At 42.6% G+C, this 25,200-nt stretch overlaps 1 protein-coding gene across 1 annotated transcript; it reads right to left on the reverse strand.

Moving 5' to 3' along the window:
* Nucleotides 1-5,686: 5,686 nt before the first annotated feature.
* SARAF (store-operated calcium entry associated regulatory factor) lies at nucleotides 5,687-21,531 on the reverse strand. Its single transcript, XM_084835079.1, has 6 exons — nucleotides 21,408-21,531; nucleotides 19,891-20,069; nucleotides 18,271-18,700; nucleotides 16,790-16,889; nucleotides 11,304-11,431; nucleotides 5,687-9,191 (listed from the first exon to the last, which is right to left on the reverse strand). The coding sequence occupies exons 1-6, from the start codon at nucleotides 21,490-21,492 to the stop codon at nucleotides 9,166-9,168; spliced, it is 948 nt and encodes a 315-aa protein (XP_084691205.1). The 5' UTR covers nucleotides 21,493-21,531; the 3' UTR covers nucleotides 5,687-9,165.
* Between the last annotated feature and the right edge of the window lie 3,669 nt (nucleotides 21,532-25,200).

The following is a 25,200-nucleotide window of genomic DNA, read 5'->3' on the forward strand; positions in this document are numbered from 1 at the left end:
CTGTCTGTGACAGTGTTTAAGCTATGATTCTACCTATACTCAACCTGTGTATTTGTAAAGATTACAAAATGCCAATAAGCCCCCAGCGATCTCCTTCCACAGGAAACCAAACCTGCATAAGCCCTATGCCCCTGGAATCATCACTCAGAGAAGTGGAGTGTGCATACAAATATTTAGGACTGTGCCGCACAAATAGAACAGCTACAGCTCTTGGAAACTATACAGTTCACTAATGCCAATGGGAGCTTCCCTCCCAATGTAAATAGAAGGCAGGAGGGACCTGGATAAAGACTATGGTGGGGCCTGAGGACAAATGGTTCAAATCCCCCTCCCTCCATGCCATGGTGCTGATCCAGATTGCCCTTCCCAGCTGCTCTTTAGAAAAGGAAAAAAACAAGCATGAATGAGCCAATCATATGACATGCCTAGTATGGGCCTAAGTTCCATTGAACAAAATGAAACATTTAGCATAATCCTATCCATGTTTATGAAGAAGTCTCATTGAATTCAGTCGGGCTTACTGCTGAGTGAATGTGCATGAAGTTGTAGTCCACATGTGAGAGATAAACCGGGAAATCCGTAAACCATGTTTTGAAAGGATACCTATAGGGAAGCCAGGTTAAGCCACTAAAAGTACAATCCTATGCAAGTTTAGACAAAAAAAGTCCTACAATTGTAGGACTTCTTTTTGTCTAAACAATAAACATGCATAGGATTGCACCTTCAATTTCAATCATTGTCCCTAAATGTTACATAGGGAGCTGCCTTATATTGAATCAGACCTTTGTGGTCCATCTAGCCCAGAATCGTCATCACTTGACTGGCACCCCTCTCCAGGGTTTCAGGCAGGAGTCTTCCTTAGCCGTACGTGGAGATGCCAGGGATAGACCCTAGCATCTTCTGCATGCAAAGCTGGTGCTCTACCACTGAGCCATGTCCTTTCCTGAGTTAATATATGTAAATCACTTAAAGCATTCTAAAAAGCTATGTAAATGCTAAGTAATATTTTAATTAAATGAGTCTAGGTGCTTAGATACTTTGACTTTTTCTGAATAAATTTTCTGGCTGCCATTGGCTAAGCTCTGATCCTAGAGAGGGGCAACAGAGGCAGACGTATATGGAAGGAGGAAGAAGGGAAGCAGAAACTAGGAAAGCAAGAACCAGGGAGTTGAAAGGGCAACTCAGGAGAAGCAATGGAGACTTGGGAAATGAGGTTTGGGATTTAGGTAGGATTTTGAGGTCTCTTGGGGCTCAAACTCAGGGGCAAATCCTGTGGCCAAAAGAATAAAACAGAATATATCAGATACTCTTGGGAAACAATGAAAGGAAGTTCTCAGATATTTGCCTCAGTGATAACTTAGTAGTACACAGTAGTAGTCAGATCGGGGTGGGAGATAAATCTAAGTTAGGAAAAAGGGTTTTTTCTTCTTTTTTCTACTAAAATGTGTGCTAAAAACTAAGCATGAGGGTGGCAAAGCTGACTCTTTAAATGTGAGTCAGCCTCTGCCCAATCATGTGTAAAATATGGGCAGGAGGTCCAGCCTGAAGAGCGGGGGTGGGGTATGTGATCCAGGGGCCAAACCCTGGCCCTGCCTGTGGCTTTCCTCCACACAGCCTAGCCCTCAGGCACTTTCCTCCCAACTGTCTTTCTGTTGTGCTTTCATTGAAGATATGCAGTCTGCAGGATGTAGATTTCACAATGTTCTACAGTGGGGAAGCCTTCTGTGGTGGAAAGGGGAGGGGGACAAACTGTCAATGCTCGCTTCAGGTGCAGATAAATTTGCCAAATCCATTAGGCAGTGCGTACGGTTTCTAATTATTATATTCCATGTCCTACCTATCTCTGACATTTTGCAGGGCTTGAATGGCCCTTGCCAGGTGGACTTCCTTCTTCTGCAAAAACTTGTTTTTTATCGCTAGTATAATGGAGGGTATTTCACAGATGGAATTTATGGGGGCTGGGCGGACCTGATCTATCTAGCTAATGGGTAGGCCCAGCATACCTGATTATTTGCATCTTGGGGTCTTGGTGATTTAACACTTTACTTGTGTTAGGTTAACAGAAAACAAAAGAAGCATTTGGAAAGTAAGCTTCACCAAGACTCCATCTGTAAAATGGGTATTTTTTTCTAGCCTGCCTCCATTTTACAATTTATTTATTTACTTGTATTTTTAAACCACTGACATCTAAAGATTTTAAAGCCGTGTACACAAATAGAAACATAAAAATAAAGTCCAGTACATAGAATATATCCTATGTACATGAGATGATAGACTGAAGTAATGCTTAATTCCTTGACAATATGCTACATGTATGAATGCCATGTTTTGTGATTTGATGTCTAGTATGTTGCTGAGACCATGTGCTTATGTTATTGGCTCTGCACATATTTATTTCTAAATCTTGTTTTGTGCTTGTGGCTCATCATACTAGTCTGGATTCTGGTAGAATGATTGCTGTGACCTCATATCCGGGGGGGGGGGGGCACCCTTTTCTTGAGTTAGAATTCCACCCCTGGGGTACTTTCAAAAAGTTTGTGAGATGGCCTGTAGAGGGCTTGCCCTCAAAATAAAAAGTTAAAAATTCCAGGGGGCACTCCCAAGCTCTTAGCCATACCTAAAAGTAGCTCTTTGGATCCTAGACAGTTTGCTATAGTTTTACAAAATGTAGGTTTCTACTCCGTTTAATGGATATTGTCTGTTTTATTCTACAAAAAAGCCAATTTGTTGTATAGCTTAGTTTACATATCTGTTGTATTTTTAAGCATATCAAAACCTCTTAGGTTTTCTTGTTTTTACATTCTTTTAAATCTTTTTGTCTTTAGCACACAAGGATTTCCCCCCCTTAGAAACCAGTCTAACCTTTTTTACTTTTGCACACAGTAGACAACTCAGCCTACTACGCTGTCCATGTTAATGTGTTTCTATTTTATTATTTGTTTTTAAGGGCTTTGAATAACTAATATCACATGTAAAGTGGAGCTTTATTTGAAGTAAATTGGGATTTTTTTATTTGTACTTCAGCTCAAATCAAGTTCAATGAAATGAATACTACTCTGTTTGGGAAAGGAGGAGCATGAAACAATATGAATGCTATGTACATAACCTGTATGTATAGCTAATGGGAGTTATGAGTAATGTGAATTATGGGTTTCCATGCTGTTCAGCTTTTCATTCCACTACTCTGTTGGGATATGAGATAAAGAGTACAGAATAAATAATCCATAATGATTTGTGAAATAATAGATGTTAGCATTGGAAATTGTGTGTAGTATGCACAATGATTTTTGCAAAATGTGACATTCTGCAGATATGAATGTTAAGTGTTTGTGCAGCACTGCAGTGGAAGATAAGTTGTGTGAAAAAAGTGAAATCAAAGTTAGTATGGAAACAGAATCTGCTTTTATTTTTTTCCTTCTCCAGTCAGTATCTGAAATCAAATGTTAAGTCAAGGGATCTTTCCTGGGGGTGTGATATTTCCAAGGGATAATCAGTGAGAAGGTTTAACAGTCCTTCCCATTTGCCCATTATTCTGCCATACCAACTGTGTCCTTGCCCTGTCATGGAACCCCCCCCCCCAGTATATTTGCATTATCTTGCCAAATACAGATTTGAGAACAGATTTGGCAATGTCTAGTTCCTCTTATCAGCAGAATTTATTTTGTATCCCAGTAAATACAGGATTGATATGGACAGTAGGAACACCCTCCCCTGAAAAACACTCAAAACAGTACTCAGAAGTTTGGCATAGAGTTTTCAATGAACAGACCTGTCAAAATTGACATAATAGAAGAATTATCCAACAGCATTTTATATTTTCAGAACATAGGAGAACGGCCATGGTTGTATCTTTGCTCCAGCAGCTTCTGCCTCTTGAAATTGTTTTGCATCTAGCAGCGACTAAACCAATTAATTCCAAAATTCATAGTCCAGCAATACCTTTATTAGGACCAAATAAACATACACAAAATTGTGGGCAAACTTTTGAGATCTCCAGATCTTTTCATCAGGCAAGATGCTACAAAAAGTGGAGGGAGAGGGAGGCTGACTTGAAGTTGATGTCATGATGTCTGCATGGTCAGAGTTTTAAGATGGAGTGGAGGAGGCCCAGACTTAAATGGATTAGGCTCATCTTAGTGCCATGCAGGTGTCAAGCTATGTCTAGGACTGTTGGGACTAAGCCATAATGGTTGATAGCTCCATTTTTGAAAATATAAAAAATCCTGTTGTTACTTGGATTTGATTCCACCCTTAGACAAAACAAGCACAGAGAACAAAAGTAAAGCGAAACATCGCTGTTTTTATATTAGCAAAAGTCAAGATTAATTTTGGGTGGCACACTATGTTAAAAAAAAAAGTCAATAGAAGCCACACTGGGTGTTACCTAGAAGATGGGACTTTCACCTTTGAGGGTTACCTTCCTTCCAACCGCTAGGTTCTCTGGAGGGCCGGTACCCTCGGAATTGCCCTCTAGCACTGCCTCAGCAGTGGCAGCAGGACAAACAACAAGCCCTTCCAAAAGCAGTCCCCAATCTGGGAGCGGAGCAGATAACAATGTCCAGGTCAGGAGGTCAGAGCAAAGCAGTTCTTCCCACAGGCAGCTTGATGGAATTATACACAGTATTCCAAATATGTCAGTGCTATCCACTTACATACAGTACAGGCAATGATACTGGCCATTTTATATTCAACATCTTTTTAATAATGCCCAGTAGGAATGGTGTCTTTTTCACCACCACCTCACCCTGAGTTTATGTTTCAATTGAGCTACTACCCCCCATATCTCCAAGATCAGAATATAAGAAAAGCCCTGCGTGATTGGATGAATGGCTCATCAAGTCCAGGGGTGGGCAGCCCACATGCAGCCAGTCATAGGTACCCGATCACCCAGACTTTCCCCAATTCCAGCCACCCCACGCCACCACTGCCACCACAAATGTGCTAGGGAAGAGTGTGCGAGGGGATGGCTCTCCTCACGTGCCCTGTTTCCCAGCACAATTAGGGAAAATGCTTGGAAACACGGCATGTGAGGAAAGTCATTCCTGTGCACCGTTTCCCAGTAGAATTGGGCTCCTGCCAGCCCACTAAGCTGTTTGATGGACTGGCAGCAGCCCGATTCTGCTCAGAAATGGGGCACACAGGTGATGCGCAGGGAAGGGAGGGAAGCGTGTGCGCACACATATGAGTGTATATGTATGTGTGCATGGGGGGAAGTCTGTATGTGTGTGCGTGCATATGAGTGTACATGGTGCATGTGTGCACATACACGTAGCCACCAGCCCGTCACCCCATGTGCACCTCAGGAGCCAAAAGGCTTACCACCCCTCATTTTGTCCTACAGTGGCTAACTAGATGATTCTGGACCCCCCCCCCCCCCACAAAACCACAGCTCTCCTCCAGAGTTTCTTCCCCAGCTCCTTGGGCATGGGGGTGGTAGGCAAGTACCAGAAACATATTGCCCCCTTGTCCATAATTCTGGAGTTGCCTTCAAAAAAAGGACAAGACAGACACTGCTCCCCACCCGCAGTCTCCCTGTTAACAGTGGCTTAGCTATCCCTGTCAAGGGTGATGGCAGGTTTTCTCTTGTCACAATATTGACCCCAAGTGAAGACCTTTACTTTTATCCATAGGAATTAATGGCAACCCTTCACATATGCCAGATAAAATAAAGTGGTGCCCTCCAGGAAACCTTTATCTATTTATTTGAAAATATTTATAGCTCACCTTTCCTCAAAGACTGCATGGCTGCTTACAAAAATAACAAAATGTAATAAAAACAGGAATATATAAAAAAATAACAAGCAAAAATAACAGTCAGCGATAAAACAAATTCTGAACAACCACAGTAAGAAACATCCTAAAACATAATAAAAAGCCAGAGTTAAAAAGTAGAAGAGTTGCATATAATTCAGGCAGGCAAGCAATAACATCCAGCCCCCAAAGGCCAACAAAGAGGGGACAAAGCAAACCTCCCGGGGTAGGGGATTCCAAAATCTGGATGTGTCAACAGAGAAGGACTTATTTCCCTTGCCCCAGCCAAATCTAGGTTTGGAACTGACACGAAGTACTTTTTTTTTTCATTATATAAATGTTTTATTTTGTTTAAGAGGTAGATGATCTTAGTAACTGGGCAGGTTCATATGAGAGATGAGAGTCTGTCAGATACCCTAGTGCAATAGCTGGGGCTAAACCTACTATCTGCAGAGCCCCGTCTTAGATTCCACTGCCTACACTACAGTAAGAATTGGGATCGAACATTGGGAACTGGGATGAATGGATAGATAGATGATAGATAGATGATAGATAGATAGATAGATAGATAGATAGATAGATAGATAGATAGATCGATCCGTGGGTTGGAATTTACTTGATAATTTGGAAGGCTTTACTGATTTTTAAAATCTGGTTATTTTACTTTGACTAGTGCGGCCTCACTTTAGATGGGGCAAATAAGGCATGACTCAGAGAAGATTAGCATTTCAAAGCCCTGCTTGATCACTTGCTAAACTCCTGCCTTTCACAAAGACAATCCCAGTTTGCACATTCCAGAGATCTCTTGGGAACTGGGAAACAGAGGAGTGGTGGCTGCTAGTGTTGTGTCTCCCACAGGTATGAAGCTCACTGGATGACCTTGGGCCAGTGACTCCCTCTCTTAGCCTAACCGATGCCACAGCATTGTTGTGAGGATAAAATGGAGGAGACAGCAGAGAGCTTCCTGTGTCTGTTGCAAGAAATGGTATGTTCTGATGCTAGAAAGTACTGGCCAACTTGAGATGTAAACATTGCAGAACTATATATCCACACATTTCAAGGTCTCATATTTTTAGCAATTAAATAGCTTGGGTTTAATACTACTGACTTTGGTAATAGATGGAATATTCTAGTAAGGAATTCCAAAGTGCTTTGATTATGGGCTTTAAGGCACCCATGAGGATGCCTTAATAGCAAAAAACTGCTATTATATTAATTTAATGGCTAGGTATTTCATTGGAACTTACAGTTATCACAGTTTGGATAATGTGTACCAGGATTACTTACACAGTGCCATCCTAGGCATATTTATTCCAAAAACCTCAATGGGATGTAAAATGGACTGTACTCCCTAGTAAGGGTGCTTAGGATCACAGCCTTAGATTCTACAAGAAATACAGTTGGCTCAAAACATGTTGGTGCCTGAGGTGGAAAATCCAGATGGGATCCTATCCACTAACATGAGACACAATCTTTCAGAAAGTTCTCAAGCACAAACTCCAGCTGGAGCTAGCAAAAGCTGTAGTTCAAAACATCTGAGGAAAGCTGGCTTACAGACAAGGCCAGAACTAGATATTCGACAGTGAACATGGGATTCCCAATCTTGCCTCTGTCTCAAAAGTGCAAAGTAGGGGAGAAGGGCATTTGCAGGGGAGAAGCAGTAGGTAAGAGAGGGAGTGCTTAATTCCCTGCTTTTTTTCTGCAACCTTCCTCCTTCCCCTCCTTCCTGCTTTTCCCTGCTTGACTGGAAAACCTGCTCTTGCAGCCAGGCTGGGAGAAAAAGTGACCCAGAAAGGGAAGGGCTGCAGAGGAAATGTAACACACAGAGCATGACAGTTATATATACCTCCATCCACCCCACACTAACTCTGATAATCCACTTAGCCAGGAACAACTTGAAGTAGTCCTGCTAAGAGAACATAGTATTATTCATGCTGGTTAAAGTGAAGTAGGGAATCAACTTTTTTTACAGGACAGTAGTCAAGGAAGCCCATATGAGGGTCTGACTGTCTCAGGGATGTGCTAGGCCCTCCTCCTGAATGTTCAGAATTCTATAATGAAAAAAAATTATTTCCAGTACTCATTTTTAGTTTTGCACAAGTTCTTCTCAATTCTGCATTTTGTTGTAATATTTGCTGCTTAAAACTAGTCTGTTACTATGTAAAAAAGGGAGCATGGAAAAGGCTGAATAAAGGGCACAGTTCCAAGTACAAACTCTCTTCGTTGTTATGTCTGTTAGAAACAATGCTCAGTCGATGGAAGATCTCAGACAGTGTTCCACTGCCTTCCTTCACCATGCTACTCTTCAGCATACAGGAAAGCAGGCCACTGTCCAGAAGAGCACAACTGTGTAAAAATATCAGATACTAGATCTATAGCACTGCTTTCCCAAAATGGCCATCAGTGTAATACAAGCGACACTGGATTTTTCAATTAAATTAATGCAGCTGCCAGGAGAGAGCTTCTTGGTATACCTGTCTGTTAGTACAGCCTTCCCCAACCTGGTACCCTCCAGATGCTTTTGACTGCAACTCCCAGCATACTTGACCATTTGCCATGCTAGCTGGGGCTGATGTTAGTATTAAAGAGTTGCTAGAAGAAGAAATCACACTGCTTTGACAGCGTTAACATCAAAGCATGACTTTATTTTAGCACGTTTAAAATGCAAACAATTGGGGATTTTTTTTTCCAGAGGGGAGGAGAAAGGGGAGCGAAGACAACATCCACCATTTTCACTCTCAGTAAGACTAGGAAGAAAGGTTGTCTAACTGAAAAGGTTGTTTGCCAATGAAAAAAGTGTCCAAAGAATATTATGTTATCAATATCCTGCCATGTGAAAAAAAGTAACACCCTGATCCAGCAAGGGAGAATCTTGCGGGAAAGCCATTTTCTGCCTTAGCTGATGTGGATGCAGATGTGCATCTGGATGTGATGCATGTTCTAATGCTCGTCCAGGTGCCATTGAACTTGCTGGATGTGTCTTTTGATGGAGACTGGGATGCAGATTAGTATGTACAGTTAGTGGTGCATGACTAGGATGGCCAGCTGCAAATGAGGACAGGCTCCTGCACCTTTAATAGTCGTGGAGAAGAGGGAACGTTAGCAGGTATAAATTGTTATGCAAGTATTACTTGGCCACCCTATTCCGAAGAGTAAAAAATGTCTTAATGATTACAGACTGAATTTCTGCATCTGCCTTTCCTACATTTCCCTTTCCACACAATTATCGAAAACAGCATCTCTTTAAGCCTAAATTTTAACTACATTATTTTAAAAAACTGAAATACAAATATGTGCAACTGAATCCAAAGCTGGACTGTTATAAATCCTGTAAACAGAGTTAAAACAGGTTTCAGAATTGTTGGAATGTTGCTTTTATTCACTTGCTCAGGCAAGAGCTTCAGGAGCTGAGCTTCATCGTCTTTTCGTGCCTCCAAAACCTAAGGGAGGTAGGAAAAGAAAAATATTATTAGTCAATAGCCAATAGCTGGGGTAACAGAGTAGATTTATTTTTTTATTTATATTTATGACCATGAATTATATTAGCAAGATGAACCACAGCTATCCCACATGCACCCTCCTCCCCCTCCAGTGTGCCTAAAAGGAGACTGGAAACTTCCACTTTTGCTTTAGACTGACACACAGCTCACCTTGTCATCCAAACCCTAAAACTGCGACTAATCTTAACTACCTTTGGGGGAAATAAGCCCCCTTCATAACTAGCCAGGGTTCAGATTAATCAGTTTCTTGGGTTTAATCAACACAAGCCATGATTAATCAAAAATGGAAACAAAGGTTTGAAATTCTTCCTCGAGGCTGAGCCAGAGGAAGAGGGGGGACAGCATAAGTCTGAGGCTCATTGCATCTCATCCTTGTAACACTAAAGCATGGTTTAGTAGTATGTGTGAATGGCTCATTGACTTGGTTTGGTGATAACAGCCAATTTCTGGGTTAAAAAATGCAGGAATTGGTATAGCCACATGGAAGTGAGCCTCCCTCCCACTCGCCACTTCCATTTTCCAAAACAACACAGGAGCACCCCGTACTTGTTGTGATGTCTGAACCCCAAACCCAGGTTGTTTAGGGGTTAAACAACCCAGAGCCAACCCAACAATTGCCCAAATTGCCCAGGGTTCTGGGTTCCGACATCATGATAGCAACCTGTTTTGGAAAGAAGAAGTGGCAAGCAGACAGGAAGCTTGCTCCCATGTAGTCACACCAGTTCCTGAGTTAAACAATGTCCAAACCGGTCCATAGATTTAAATCAAGTATCTTACATTGTGTATTTCCTATATAACATGATTGCAAGAACAATTAAAATATATAATTTTGCAACTAAATAGAATCATTATACTAAATATGTAATATTCATGATAGATCTATACACCATACCTCTAGATTCATTAGTAATTTCATTAGGGTATGTTACCAAATAAGAGAGTTTACATAGAATTTGCTAAGAGCAGCAAAAAGTTTAGTCGCTAACAGTGCAATCCTATACAGATCTGCTCAGAAAGAAGTCCTACTGAGTTCAGTTGTGTTTACTGCCAGGTATGTGGATACAGGATTGCAGCCTCAGGGATGGACAGTTGTCTCAGCCTCTAACTCGGAGCATAATTTTATTTAAAACCTCTAGTAATGTAGCACACATGCCCTGTGATACACAGAATTATATCTGCTTAAAGAAAATGGTAACAATTACAAAATTAGTGAATTTCTGTTTGGCTCTCTATGTAGACATTCAAGAACACTAAGCAAGATCATTTACTGATGACAAGTGTCACAGTATAGCACAGAGTTAGGTGTACTTAAGTCAGTTGAGTCCAGTGAGCTCAAGCATGCTTAACTCTAATGTGGATTAAATGCCCAGAACTATCCAGAGGCAACAATTTATACTTACTGGGCAGAACAGTGGTTCTCCATGAAATAGAAAGTAGTTGTCCACACTGTTTGGTTTATAATCAGAAATATTCATGATGTTTGGGCTCAAACATGCTTGAGCTCAAAAATCAGATTTTCCCCCATGGTTCTTTTCTTTTCCTTGTTGTAGGAGATAAACACAAAGCAGAACTCAAGCTACCAGGCCATGAGAGTACATGTAGTTCAACAGACAGCAAAAGGTTCAGTAGCAAGGGGACCAAACAATATGTTTTCTCAGACGGAAGTCACTGTTCAATCAAGCTTCCTTTAAGTAAATACACATAGGATCTTTAGAAAAGAGGTGGAAATCAGCTCTACCCTAGCCTTCGCCCCAACATACCAGTTTTCGATATGCAGTGATTTCGTTATTTTTTGTGTAAAGCATCAAATCATGTAAACCTACTCCTGCATTTTGAAGTTGTATAACCCAGACAAAGATTTACTGCCTCAGTGAGAACTAGGCCTAAGTCCTCTTGAAAACTCTGGGTTAGATTACTTGTCACTAGCCTAAGTCCTGTGGATTTTAACCGAAATTAAATACAACAAATTTCTCTGGACTGAAGCTAAGAGGTTGATATCACACTGCCTGTAGTTAGCCAGGAAAACCAAAGTGAACACGGCTTATAACGTACCAGAGGTCGACCTTGTCCCTGTATTATAAGGTGCTGAAGAGCTATTTGAAGTGCCAGATGCAGGAGGTGGAGCAGTTGGACCAGCCCATGTATTGTAGTAAGGAGAATGTGAGTGATATGACGGTGACCTGGAGGAAAAAAAATGGTTTAAACCATACTTACACCATAAACGGTAATTATCAATGTTTTCCTCTGTGTACTAATATACCATTTAAAGAGCCAAATAACTTAGAAAGGAAGTGGAAGGTCATTTACTGAAAAGTCCCTCACCAGCAATAAACAAACAAACCATCACAGGAAAGGCACATTCACTTCCTGGCATATAGAAGGGGAAAAAATGGAAGCAGTGACAGATTTTGTTTTCTTGGGCTCCAGGATCACAGCAGACGGTGACTGTAGCCATGAAATTAAAAGACGCTTGCTCCTTGGGAGGAAAGCTGTGGCAAACCTAGACAGCATAGTAAGAAGCAGAGACATCACCTTGCCAACAAAGGTCCGTATAATCAAAGCTATGGTTTTCCCAGTAGTAATGTATGGCTGTGAGAGCTGGACTATAGGGAAGGCTGAGTGCAGAAGAATTGATGCTTTCGAACTGTGGTGTTGGAGAAGACTCTTACAAGTCCCCTGGATTGCAAGGAGGTCAAATCAGTCCATCCTAAAGGAAATCAACCCTGAGTGCTCGTTGGAAAGACAGATACTGAAGCTGAAGCTCAAATATTTTGGCCACCTAATGCGAAGAGAAAACTCCCTGGAAAAGACCCTGATGCTGGGAAAGATTGAAGGCAAAAGGAGAAGGGGACGGCAGAGGATGAGACGGCTAGATAGCATCACCGATGCAATGAATATGAACTTGAGCACACTCCGGGAGGGAGCGGAGGACAGGAAGGCCTGGAGTGCTATGGTCCATGGGGTCACGAAGAGTCGGACACGACTTAACGACTGAACAACAACAATGGATATTCAATAATCACAACAAATTGAAGGTGAACCTTCCTGTAGTTCCATTAAAATAATGCATTTCAATTTAACAAAGAATAATATCACCAAGCCTTTGATAGTGTGGATCACAACAAACTCTGGCAAATTCTTAAAGTGATGGGAGTACCAGACCACCTTACCTGTCTCCTGAGAAACCTGTACGAGGGTCAAGAAGCAACAGTAAGAACCAGACATGGAACAACCGAGTGGTTCAAAATTGGGAAAGGAGTACGACAAGGCTGCATATTGTCGCCCTGTTTATTTAACTTATATGCAGAGTACATCATGAGAAACGCCGGGTTGGATGAATCACAGGTCGGAATTAAGATTGCTGGGAGAATTATCAACAACCTCCAATATGCAGACGATACCACCCTAATGGCAGAAAGCGAAGAGGATCTAAAGAGCCTCTTGTTGAAGGTGAAAGAGGAGAGTGCAAAAGCTGGTTTGAAACTCAACATTAGAAAAACGAAGATCATGGCATCTGGCCCCATCACTTCCTGGCATATAGAAGGGGAAGAAATGGAAGCAGTGACAGATTTTACTTTCTTGGGCTCCAAGATCACCGCAGATGGTGACTGTAGCCATGAAATTAGAAGACGCTTGCTCCTTGGGAGGAAAGCTATGGCAAACCTAGACAGCATAGTAAGAAGCAGAGACATCACCTTGCCGACAAAGGTCCGTCTAATCAAAGCTATGGTTTTCCCAGTAGTAACGTATGGCTGTGAGAGCTGGACTATAAGGAAGGCTGAGCGCCGAAGAATTGATGCGTTCGAACTGTGGTGTTGGAGAAGACTGTTACGAGTCCCTTGGACTGCAAGGAGGTCAAATCAGTCCATCCTAAAGGAAATCAACCCTGAGTGCTCATTGGAAGGACAGATACTGAAGCTGAAGCTCAAATATTTTGGCCACCTAATGCGAAGAGAAAACTCTCTGGAAAAGACCCTGATGCTGGGAAAGATTGAAGACAAAAGGAGAAGGGGACGGCAGAGGATGAGATGGCTAGATAGTATCACCGATGCAATGAATATGAACTTGAGCACACTCCGGGGGAGAATGCAGGACAGGAAGGCCTGGCGTGCTATGGTCCATGGGGTCACGAAGAGTCGGACACGACTGAACGACTGAACAACAACAACAAATATCACCAAGGAACATAGTGACCAATTTACCATTGATCCATGCCTCATAATTAGGAACAAATTATATCAAGATTTTCAAACACAGGAAGATGATGAACATACCTAAAACCACCAGCGTAACTTTCAGAAATGCTGCCCACAGAAACAAATGAAGCGTATTTTATTTATTCAATATTTACTGTATTTCTATACCACCTTTCTAAAGCCAACAAAGGCAGTTTACAAGATTTTGGAAAATGAACACTATAACCAGATAAAAACATAGTAAGACATTTTTAAAAAATCCAAAGCCATAACAACCATTTAAAAAGCCAAGCTGTAGCTTAAGCTTGAGAGAAGGTGTCTGCACAGAAGGTCATAATCTTTTTAAAAAGTAAAGACTGAAGCGGCACTTCCCCATAGAAAGCTTTGGGATTTATCTGGTCCCTTATAGGTTAATTAACCAAGGCAGAGCAATTATAGTAGGTTGTGAAGATAGACAACTGCATCCCAAAGGATTTATGTCACCCAGAAGCCATTTAGATTTACACAGATATCCAGCACAAAACTAAAGTCAAACGAGTTGTGTAAATAATATTTGTAAATAACCTAAAAAAATGGGGGAAGCAATCCTATTGCCCCTAGACAGCATCTGGGGGGCCACAGGATATTTTGGATTCCTGGACCCGAGGTCAGAGACAGTGCTCCGACCTCAGACTCAGGAATCCGCACTCCCCGCCCCTCCTCTCCCCAGCTGTCGCAGAGAGAACAGCACCGGCTGCCTCTCCAAGAGCACAAAAGCAACCTCGGAGAGGAGGTAAAGGGGGTGTTTCCATGGGTGGGGAGGGGACCAGAGAGGCCAGGTTATGCAGTATCCTCAGGCCTCTTGAACCTACTCACCTCCCCCTGCACAGCACCCAAGCTAGACAGACAAAAAAGCCCATCCAGCTAAAATGCAGAGCAAGAGGTGCAGCACAGGCAGCGATCGCCTCTGCCATGCCTCCCGATCTGCACCAGACGCTCGTAAGCTTCTGAGTTTGGAGGCTTATGAACATCAAGGGCGGATCTCACAGGATTGAACTTCAAGGGTCTGTAAACAAGCTGTGCTCCACAAGCCTCGGAAAATAGCAAAAATAAAACTGAAAACTGAGAAAAAATCCAAAACTAATTTGATGTAAACTCACCAATATAAATGAATCTTAAGGAATTTTTTTAAAAGAGCAAGAAAACTGAATGAACATCAGCGCATAAAGTGTTCCATAAAGAAGGAGCAGTAAGAGAAAAAGCATGAAAATGCAAAATGGAAGGGGAGGCGTGACAAGAAGCAGAAGAACCCAGAGTCTGGAGAGGAATGTATAAAAAGAAACCTGAGATGTAAGAGAAGTAGGAGGAGCTAGAGAGGAGTACATGCATAAGTAAGTAACAAAATCATAACTAAGTGTGGAAAGGAAAAAGTAACCAGTTAACAGAAATTGAAAGACAGAAACGTGACTGTATTTGTATACAGAAAAATGATGCAGGCAGCAGGAATATAAAATAGATACCAGTGGTTTAAGTTAGGAATAGGGAGGGGCATTACATTAATCAAGTTGAACCTTTCATTATTTTATGTGTATCTATGAGAATAGTTGTACTATTCCTTTTGATCCTGAAGCCCCACCCACCACCCCAAAGCAAAAGAGAATACAAAACAAGCAAAACAGAGTTTAGGAAACACGTTCTATTGCAGTAGCCATTTGAAAGCAACCACCATTTAACACTATTCTCTGGAAATTGCAAGGGAAAGAGCAATATTAATGGGGCGCTGTGTATGTCAAGGCTAGGCAGCGTCTACATACTCTGGTGCCCAATCCATTTTCCAGACAGTGGGCTTAAAGAATATTTTTAAAAATATTTTTTCAAAGGAAAGAGCAAATGCAGTCCCCCATTGCCACAAATTATACAACTGAGTTTCCTGCATTTGGGGAAATCACAGGGGTCAGGGGAAAACACACTTGGAGTGCAATGGATGAGCGTCACCTTAAAATTCTCCCTGCCAGGTAAGCATATTTTGCCACATAACCAGTGGTGCCACTAGGGGTGGTGGACCTTGGGGTCAAGGTCCAGGGCCCTGCAGCCCAGGGCCACCCTAAATGACTGCCCACGAAGAGAGAGGCAGGTGATGGGGACAAGCAGCAAACACTTCGTTGTTTTTAAAAAGTATTAGCACTTCCATGTCTAAAAAAAACATTTTATAGTTGGGGGCAGCTGGCTGGCCACATACATGGTTAAAGATACTCATTTTATTATTCTTACTTTAGCAATATATTATCCTTCTCTACAATAAAATGGTGCTTATTCTCAGGTAAATATGCTTAGCAGCAGGGCAGCAGAGTAAAACTCCATTTTATTTCTGTCATCATGATGGTGCTATAATTGAAGCAGGTTTAAAATGTGAAACTTCACACGCTTAGAGTACTTCTTTTTTTATGAGGTTTGGCAAACAATTTGGTTTTTTTATTTTGCTCTAACATATCAGGAATGTAGAAGTAGTACAGCTGTAAAGCATGGGATGGCAGTGGGGAAAGAAGAAAATAAATGCTTTTAAAAATTATGATGATGATGATTTATTTGAAGTATTTTTATGCCGCTCCTCAGGCAAAAAGGCTCCCAGAGCAACTAACATATAATAAGACAGTCCCTGCACTCAGGCTTACAATATATGTACATATACAAAAACATGACATACAAGGAGCCCTGATCTCCATCTCATCTCCCTCCATAGAGTCTGCTGGAATGGCTGCTGGTGGTGACAGCTGAGGGAGGAGGAGCCCTTTGCCCGCCCACCACCAAATTCCTAGCTGCACCTGCACAGAACCCAACTCCTTCATAAGTGGTCAGGCACCATGATAACGTCTCCCAATAACTACTGATTGGAGCGCTATATATAAAACATTTGGATTGGGAAACCTGTAGCCCTCGGCCTAATTTCATGCAGGATGGCACACAGAGAGAGAATGCTGTACCATTCACCCATTTTTATCTTTGGCTCTGCCAGTCACTGGCTCTGGCTCTGAACATCATTGACTGCAGCACTTGACTGACTGTTCCTTCAGCCCTTCATGGGACAAGGACCCCCACCCCTGCCTTAAGAAAAGCAACATTAAAATGTGGGATAAATATTTCAAAACTTTTAAAATCAAAACCTTCCTTTTGTTTAGAAGTGAATCTGTAAGCAAAAAAATGACCAAAATTAAAGTTGCATAATGCTAAAAGTTTGGTAGTAAACAAAATCCATCTGGCCCCTGGGACTCCATTCCCCTCTCCTTCTACCTATGTTTTATGTAAATGTATTTAGCCCATTAGAACCAGGAAGGATTGTTACCAAGAGAAAACAAGATGGATTACCTTCGGTTGCCAGCCAAGTATCCCAGTAGCCCTCCGGCACCTAATCCAGTCCAGAAACCTGGTCCTGAATTTGTTTGATAACTGGAACCACAAGCACCTCCTTAATTCAAATAACGTAATAGAGATTTAGATAAAAAAATCTTTGAAATCAATGCTCTTTCACATTTTTTAAAGTTACAAGTAAGTGGGCAAATTGCCTCAGCATACCACTAAAAAAAAACCTGGCATGCTCTCCAGTGATTTCAGGCTTTGAATCAAGCCCCGTTGAAGAATTCTAAGGAATGATTCTGAGGGGAAATAGGTTGGCTGATACATGCACATCCACAAATAGGCTGGCTGATACATGCACATGCACCCAGCTGAATGTGCTCCACTGAAAACATATTGTTTGGGGTGACACTGAGTGATATGTTTTTAACTGCAGTGATGAGTCCGTGATGTTCATTTACCCATGCAAATCATCCGATGATGTGAACTAGCCCAAAATAAGAACATCACTGCAATGCAGGTAAAAATAGGATCTCCACTGCTAGAAACCTAAACAATTTAAAGTTTAACAGCCTTGTCCTAAATATGTTTACTCAAAAGATTCAGTTACGTCAATGGGACTTACTTCCTAATAAACTGGTTAGGACTGCAGCACTAGAGGAACTGCAGCATTAACAGAAAGGGTACAACCAACAAGCATTCCAATTTGCCTTTGCATTGATTCTAGATCTGCCAATAGAAAACCTACATTTATGTATTTCGGGGGCAACACGATTATGCTCAAATTCTAAAGTTATTGTTCTCCATTTCAGAGACTGAGGTTTGAATGGCATAGATAGATCACCTTAATGGTACAGCAACAATACACATACACCTGCGTCACTGCCAACATCTTCCTCTGGGCCTACATCTTCCCATACGGAGTTATAAATATAGAAGTAAGAACTAAGGCTAGAGAAGGATTTATCTACAGGAAACAAGCCATAAAGCACCCATGCTGATCTCCCACCAATCTGCAGTGCAGAAGGGGTAGATAAGAGTTCAGACTCAGCACGGGTGGTGCAGTCTACGTCACAATGGCTACAAGTCATGATGGTTATATATTACCTTCAGTATCACAGGCAGTATGCCTCTGTATACCAGTTGCTGGGGGACACAAGCAGGAGGGTACTATTGCACTGAAGTCCTGTTGCGGCCTTACCAGGGGCATATGGTTGGTCACTGTAGGAACAGAATGCTAGAACAGATGGGCCTTTGGTCTGATCCAGCAGGGCTCTTCTTGTGTTCTTTCCACCTCAAAATCCTTTTGGTGGGCACTGTTGCCTGCACTATAGTTTAGACTATAACAGTGAATTGTGAACCTGAATTGGGCTTGGGCCTGACAAATGAAGAATTGTAGACAACTCCTGTGGATGGAATATTACTGTCCACCTTTGGGCATGATATCCCAAAGTGTTTATGTTCCTGTTGCCATATATAAGCGAGAACTTTACCTGCAAAGTTTGATTTAAATCCTGGTGGAGGTGGGCTTTGATAATCCTGGCCATCTGATTTAAATCCTGGTGGAGGTGGGCTTGGATGATCCTGCCAATTGGTTCCTGAATGCCCATCATCGTAAGAGAAACCATGTTGTGGCCGGTTATCACACAAAAATAGCTTGTAGACACCGTAAACAAGGACCACAAATAATATTACCAGGACCAGTCCAGCGCCTGAACCTAATGAATCATGAGAAGTTGTGGAATAGTAGCTCCCACCAAAGGAGTTAGCTTTTTGCTGTCTGTCCTTTGTTAACTCTAATGTGAACTCCAAGCCACATGATCCTTTTAATATGTAAGGGTCATCCGGGTAATCATAGCCTTCACAGCTTACTTCGATTTTCCCAAAGCGGTATGAAAAATCCATATGTGCTTTACACTCCCACTGAAAAAGGGAAACAGCGTTTGTGATTTTTACAGTAAAATTAACCACAGAATGTTTTTAATAACCAGTTCAAAATAAGCAGTTACAGTATTTTTATAGTCTGCAACTTCAGTCCAGTTCTCAAGGGGGGGGGGGGGTTCACAAGAGAAAAAAAACTTCAAAGGATTGATACATTTGGATTGCACCCCTTTTAAGATTTGAAGCTTTGTATCATTTTTTGTAAGGTTTGAGCTTTGTAACATTCAAACACTGACTTAGGATCCAATCCTATGCATGTTTAGACAGACAAGAACCCTACAACACCCAGCATTCCCCAGCCAGTATTGCTGGCTAGGGAATTCAGGGAGTATTAGGATTTTTTTTTCTGTTTAAACATGCATAGGATTGCACCCTTAATATACTGCTTTTTTGGTAGATTAGTTTATCCTCAGAGATTTTTAAATTTAATAACCTGGGCTTAGAAGCATCCTTAAAAATGAGTCAAACACCTTTAAATCATTATTTTTAAAACAAAGTTTTAAAACAAAATTTAAAAATCAAAACTGGAGTACTGGGTTTCAAATTACTTGGCAGAGGAAGTGTCCAAAATGTTGTTCAGAGTCAACTAGCAAGCATGATGTACAGTCTATGTAGCTCCACACCAGCCTGAAAAGAATCAGCTTGTCTTAGGCATGGTTGGCTGGCAGATGCTGGGAGTTGTAGGACGTTTTCCTGTCCAAATATGCATAGGACTGTGCCCTTACTTTCCTACCAGTTCAGCAGAACTACAAATATCCTATCTAAACTTACCATATGCCACAAGTAATATGGTTTCTTTAAAATATCTGTTCTCTATACTATTTTAAAGATTGCAGTAGACCAAGGAATTATCCTTACGGATCTATACATCTAACATTTGGATCAAAATCATCAGGGTTTTTTTTAAAAAAAGACTTTAATATATTCTACTAGTTTTTTCTTGTGGCTGAAGAACAGGTCATAAATAATCTTTTCCGGAATTTGTATACAGTTCCTTTATTCCAAACAAATGGTAGCAACAGAGTCCTACAAACATGCTTATTCCCCCACCCCAAGACCTAGTAATCTAGTCCTTTTTAACTTATCAAGAGAATACTCCAAGAAGGTATACACAATTTCATTGTCCCAAGGCCAGGGCTACATCCTCCATGCAAGTTTTCAAATAAACATACCTGTACATCGTAGCCATCCCAGCCTTTGTTGTAACACTGGACAACCTCAGGGGTATATGCGCTGCATCCAGCTGAGCCTCCAGTGCACTGCAACTGAGGGACTGGAGATGTCCGCCGATAATTCGTGTACTTGCCTGGATAGAGTGTCAGGACTTGGATTTCTCGCAACAAAATTTTCTCTGGAAGAATACATAGAATCATAGAATAGTAGGTTGGAAGGGGCCTACAAGACCATCAAGTCCAACCCCCTGCTCAGTGCAGGAATCCAAGTCAGAGCATCCCTGACATGCTACTATGAATGACATAACAGTTGAAGGAACACTATACAAAGTTGACAATGAATATCTTAAGACTGTTTCCAGAATAAACATTTTTCCAGAATAAAGCATTAAAAGCCAACAGTGAAATTCTCAGAATAATTGCCTATTGTGATATTTTGACCCCCTATGGCAATCCCAAATGCTGATTTAATAGGTATACCTAATTTAACATACACACACAATCTGTGTCAGGAGTGCCCTAGCTGCCTCTTACAGTCCCCTCCAATAGCCAACTCAAAACACAGACAAAAAGGATTCTTTCCAAGGCTTTATTCCTTTTACAACTTAATAACTCTTTCAGATGCTAATCACCAATGACTAAGCCAGGAACTGCACTGGGGTAGTTAGCAGAGTAGCCTAAGCTCCAGGTAGGACAGTTGATCCCCATTCGAAGGAGAAGGGCAGGAAGATTCTGAATGTATGGGCTATGGAGAGGTCCTCCCTCTTACCCTTGGGTCCTCAGGACGAGACCATTGTTTTAGCGCCAAGCGAGCAGAGTGCCTCCTCTTGGCGCCCTCCATCTGGCGCCGCTCCCTGCGTCTACGCCGAGCGTCCAGCAAGGCCCCATCCCCCGCTTTCTCGCTGCCGGGGTCACTATCTCTCCCAGGAATGCAAGCAGGAGGAATCTCTCCCTGCCACTGTGCCTGTGAGAGATGAGCATTATCCTCCTCCTCCTCCTCTCCATTTTATCCTCACAACAACAACAACCCTGTGAAGGCTCTGAAGCCATTTTGGGATAGGGTTCAGCCCTTTGGATAGCTCCTTTAGAGTTCTGAAGGAAACCCAGAATGCATTTACAGCCCCACCGAAATTGGACCCACCAGCCTCCACTGGCTCAGAGGTGAATTTATTTATATATTTGTTACATTTATATCCCCCCTTTCCTCCAAGGAATCCAAGGTGGCGTTCACAGCGGTCCTCCTGTCCATTTTATCCCCACAACAATCCCGTGAGGTAGGTTAGTCAGTGACCGGCCCAAAGTCACCCAGCGAGCTTCATGGCCGAGTAGGGCCTAGAAGCCGAAACTGCTCCTGGCCCTGGAGGCCCCATTTGGCCTCCACGGCTCATAGCAACTGAGAGATCGTTGTTGATAACGATGACGACAACCGCAGTCAACGGCCGGTGCGGGGGGAAGGGACTCGCGAGGGAGACCCACCCGGCCTGTCCGCTGACGGCTCATACCCGGCTCGGACTCACCCTGCGGCGCCCAGCCCCACGCCAACCCGGCTCCTGTCAGCACCACCAACAGCGGCAACAGCGGCGGCCTCCGCGGCGCCAACATCACCGCACCTCCGCGAGCGAGTCAGCCCGGAATCGTCTCACGGGCTGCGGCGACAGCGAACGCGGCGACGTCCTCGGCGGCTCTGATTGGCCCGCCGAATGCCTGTCCCCGCCCTCGGCCGCGCCCGGCTCGGCGTCAGCCGGCGGAGCCCTCGGCCGGCGCCCTCTTGGAGGTGGGCGCGTCGTCGTCGTCTTGTCTCCCGCCTTCCGCGCTCGCGGAGCCAGGGAGCGGACAGGCGCTTGTCCGGCAGGGCGTGGGCGGGCCGGGCGTCGCTAGTTGTCCGCCGGCCCTGTTGGCTTGCTGGCCCCTCTCCCGTCCCTGGCTCTGCCCGGGCCCCCAAAAAGGGTCGAACGACAGACTAGAACCAGTGGGCTTGTGTTGGGCGTACCTAAGGCCCGTGGCCTCTTCTAGTAATTCATTGCTAGTGAACAAAGGCCTAAGAATGATGAGAATCTCCAGAGCTCCGTCGTCATTTGGAACAACAGCCCAAGTTCCCAAAGAGGAGCTGTTTTAATCGCTTGGAACGCGAAGAACCTTGTGGCACGTTCATTAAAGTCAAACGCGGTATGGCATCAGGTTTCGTAGGCCAGAGCCCGCTTGGTCAAATGCTCGGTCTAGCCCGTGACGTTGATGAATATGTATGATGTAAGATGGCATCCAAGTGTGCAATATGGCGTCCAACTGTCTAGCCTTGGCCTGCTCCTAGTGATATAAAATATCACTAGCTGAAGCTGCTGGTGAAGGCACAGGAGCCAATTAAAAAGCTAGCAAACGCAGACCCAACGGGACAGGGTTCCTAGGAAGGCTGAAACACTAAGCATTAAAAAAAAATCTTACCAAAAACCAGTTGAATTTACTTATGAGTAAACAGGCTAGGATTGCATTTTAAGGGAACAATCCTATATACACTTGGAAGTAAGTCCCAAATTCTAATGTATGGGATTAGGTTGCACTTGTTAGCCTAAAATACAATCCTATGTTCCCTTGGAAATTGGAAGTAAGCCCCATTGTGGGGCTTGCTTCCAAGCAAATATGGAAGGGATTGGACTGCAACAGCTGATCCTAGCCAAGTTTACCATACATATATGGCTGCGATCCTTAATACACTTACTAGGAAATAAATCCTATGGAAATAAGGGAATTATTTCTGAAAAAAAAATGTTACAAATCAGGAGGTAAATAAGTGTGGCATTGCACAGTCCCTGTGCATTTTTACTCCTTTTGTTCAATGGGACTTGCTTCCAAGACAGTACCCATAATATTGTAGCCTTAACACAAGATCAAATTATGGTGGTTTTTGAGCTCTAGTTTCCACTTTGTATATTCAGTTGTATCTTCCTTTGCTTTCTGAATGCTTTATTTATAGGGTGTATACACTTTAAACAACACAACAATTACATAACGATTATCAAGGGCCGTTCTGTATGTCCCAGGGAAATTTCTATATGTATTCTGGACTTGGTGGATTGATAATTTTCCTGGAATAATCATGGGCTATTTCCAAAAACAAACCCAGGCACTGGTAGAAGTGCTAATTTCATTTGGCACACTTCTCTTGAATGTTGGAATCCCAGACAAGGAGGAAGTCTGTGCTGCTTTGAGATATAGAAAATGGATAAAGTGGTCACTTGTTGCTGGTGTTGAGCAAGCTTTTTTTTTTGTACAGGGAATCTTGCCCATCATTAATTAACCTTCATTAGGTTCTGAGGAACTCCCAGGTTCCCTGGAACTCAATTTGAAATGCATTGCATTGCTTTTCTTTGGTATATCTTAACTTGTGAAGTTAACAGGTAGGTAGGTGGGGGAATAGGAAGTATTTTCACATGTTCTTCAAGAAAGCTGCTCCAACCACATCACATTAGTAAGAAGAATGCTGGGAGTGATTCACAGAAACATTTTGAGTGGTATTTACAAGAAGTAATGAGGCTTGGTGAACTGGGAATGGGTGTGAAAAAGGAGGTTCAAAGGTTGTGTAAATTCCAGCATTCCCCTTTATTGCCTCAACAAGATTCATGTGCTGTTCTCTGCTTCCCTGTCATCTCTACTTATGCAGTTCCCCATTATACAGAGTTTAGACGCTACCAAGCTCCTGATAGGCATTACGTCTGAATATTATCAATCACAAAAATAAGAAAATATTTCAGTAATCTGTTGCCTCAGTAGGGAACTTCCAGGTGAATGGTGGAAGCCATTTAAAGCTGTCCCCAAGGGCAGAAGTGACAGCTGCCTATAGAATGGAGAAGTCTAGGATTTTAGTGTAGTAGTGACTGGGCAGCAGTGAGTTGTGTGTCATCGTCCCCCCCCCGCCCCAAAACAAAGGTAACATTAAAGACAGGAGTTCATGTTTTTTCTAACTCGGGTCATTTCACTGATTGATTGATTTTTGTTTTGAAACTATTTTGAAATTATTTTGAAACTATTAAATAATATGAAAAATGTATATGAATGTGTTTAAAAAATTGTTCTTCCAATTCCAATGCAACAACAACCAGGGCCCAAGTGTGTGTGTGGGGGGGGGGCAGCAGGGAGGAAGAGTGCACTTTACAGGATCTAGGCTGCAACCCTGTGTATGTGTGGGTGGGTAGCAGAGGGAATGAGGCTGAATTGTAGATTATGCTTGAAGATATTTATTTATTTATTTATTTATTACAATTCTATACCACCCAATAGCCAAAGCTCTCTGGGTAGTTGACAGAAACGAAAACCGCAAAGTATAGACTAAAAACAGTATAAATTATAAAAGCTTAAAACTACAGTATAAAAATACAGCCAGAATAAAACCTAGCAGCAATGCTGAGATTTAAAATACAGTAGCAGATTTAAAATAGCAAAGTTAAAAGACTATAACACTAAAATGGTAACATGCTGGGAAAATAAAAAGGTCTTCACCCGGCTCCTGAAAGAGTTCAGCATAAGCACCAGGGGAACATCTTTAGGAAGTTCATTCCACAGCCGGGGCGCCACAGCAGAAAAGGCCCTCTTCCTGGTACCGACCTGGCTCACTTCCTTTGGCAGGGGTTCCAGAGAATGACCCCTGAAGATGATCTTAGGGTCTGGGCAGGTACATATGGGAGGAAGCGATCTTTCAGATAATCTGGCCCCAAGCCGTTAAGGGCTTTGAATATTAATACCAGCAATTTGAATAGGGCCCAGAAAGGGACTGGCAGCCAGTGCAGCTGGGAAAGTACTGGTATAATATGATCATGTTGGCCAGTCCCCACTAACAATCTTGCTGCCCTGTTTTGGATCAGCTGAAGTTTCCGGACTGTTTTCAAAGGCAGCTCCATGTATAATGCTTTGCAGTAATCCAGACAAGAGGTTATCCGAGCATGGATAACTGTAGCTAGGCTATCTCTGTCCAGATAAGGGCATAGTTGGTATATCAGCCTAAGCTGATAAAAAGTGGTCCATGCCACTGAGTCCACTTGTGCCTCGAAGTGATAGTTCTGGGTCCAAGAGCACCCGCAGACTACAGACCTAAACCTTTAGGTGGAGTGCATCCCCCTCCAGAAAAGGTTGAACATAACCTAGCAGGCAGATGAACCACCCACTAACAACTTGTCTGGATGGAGTTTCAGTTTACTGGCCCTCATCCAACACATTACCGTGCCCAGGCACTGATTCAGAACAGCCATTGCCTCACCTGGGTTTGATGAAAAAGAGACAGTGAGCTGGGCGTCATCTGCATATTGATGACACCTCAGCCCA

The sequence above is a fragment of the Heloderma suspectum genome, chromosome 2 (assembly GCF_057233095.1).
Source record: "Heloderma suspectum isolate Gila_16-S chromosome 2, 16-S_ref, whole genome shotgun sequence".
In the NCBI taxonomy this organism is placed as follows: Eukaryota; Metazoa; Chordata; class Lepidosauria; order Squamata; family Helodermatidae; genus Heloderma; species Heloderma suspectum.

Coding starts and splice junctions, on each gene's coding strand:
- SARAF (XM_084835079.1), bottom strand. CDS start 21,492: ATGTTGGCGCCGCGGAGGCCGCCGCTGTTGCCGCTGTTGGTGGTGCTG. Junction 18,701..19,890: donor GGGATGGCTACGATGTACAG/GTATGTTTATTT, acceptor TCCCTTTTTCAG/TGGGAGTGTAAAGCACATAT. Junction 9,192..11,303: donor AGGGACAAGGTCGACCTCTG/GTACGTTATAAG, acceptor TACCTCCCTTAG/GTTTTGGAGGCACGAAAAGA.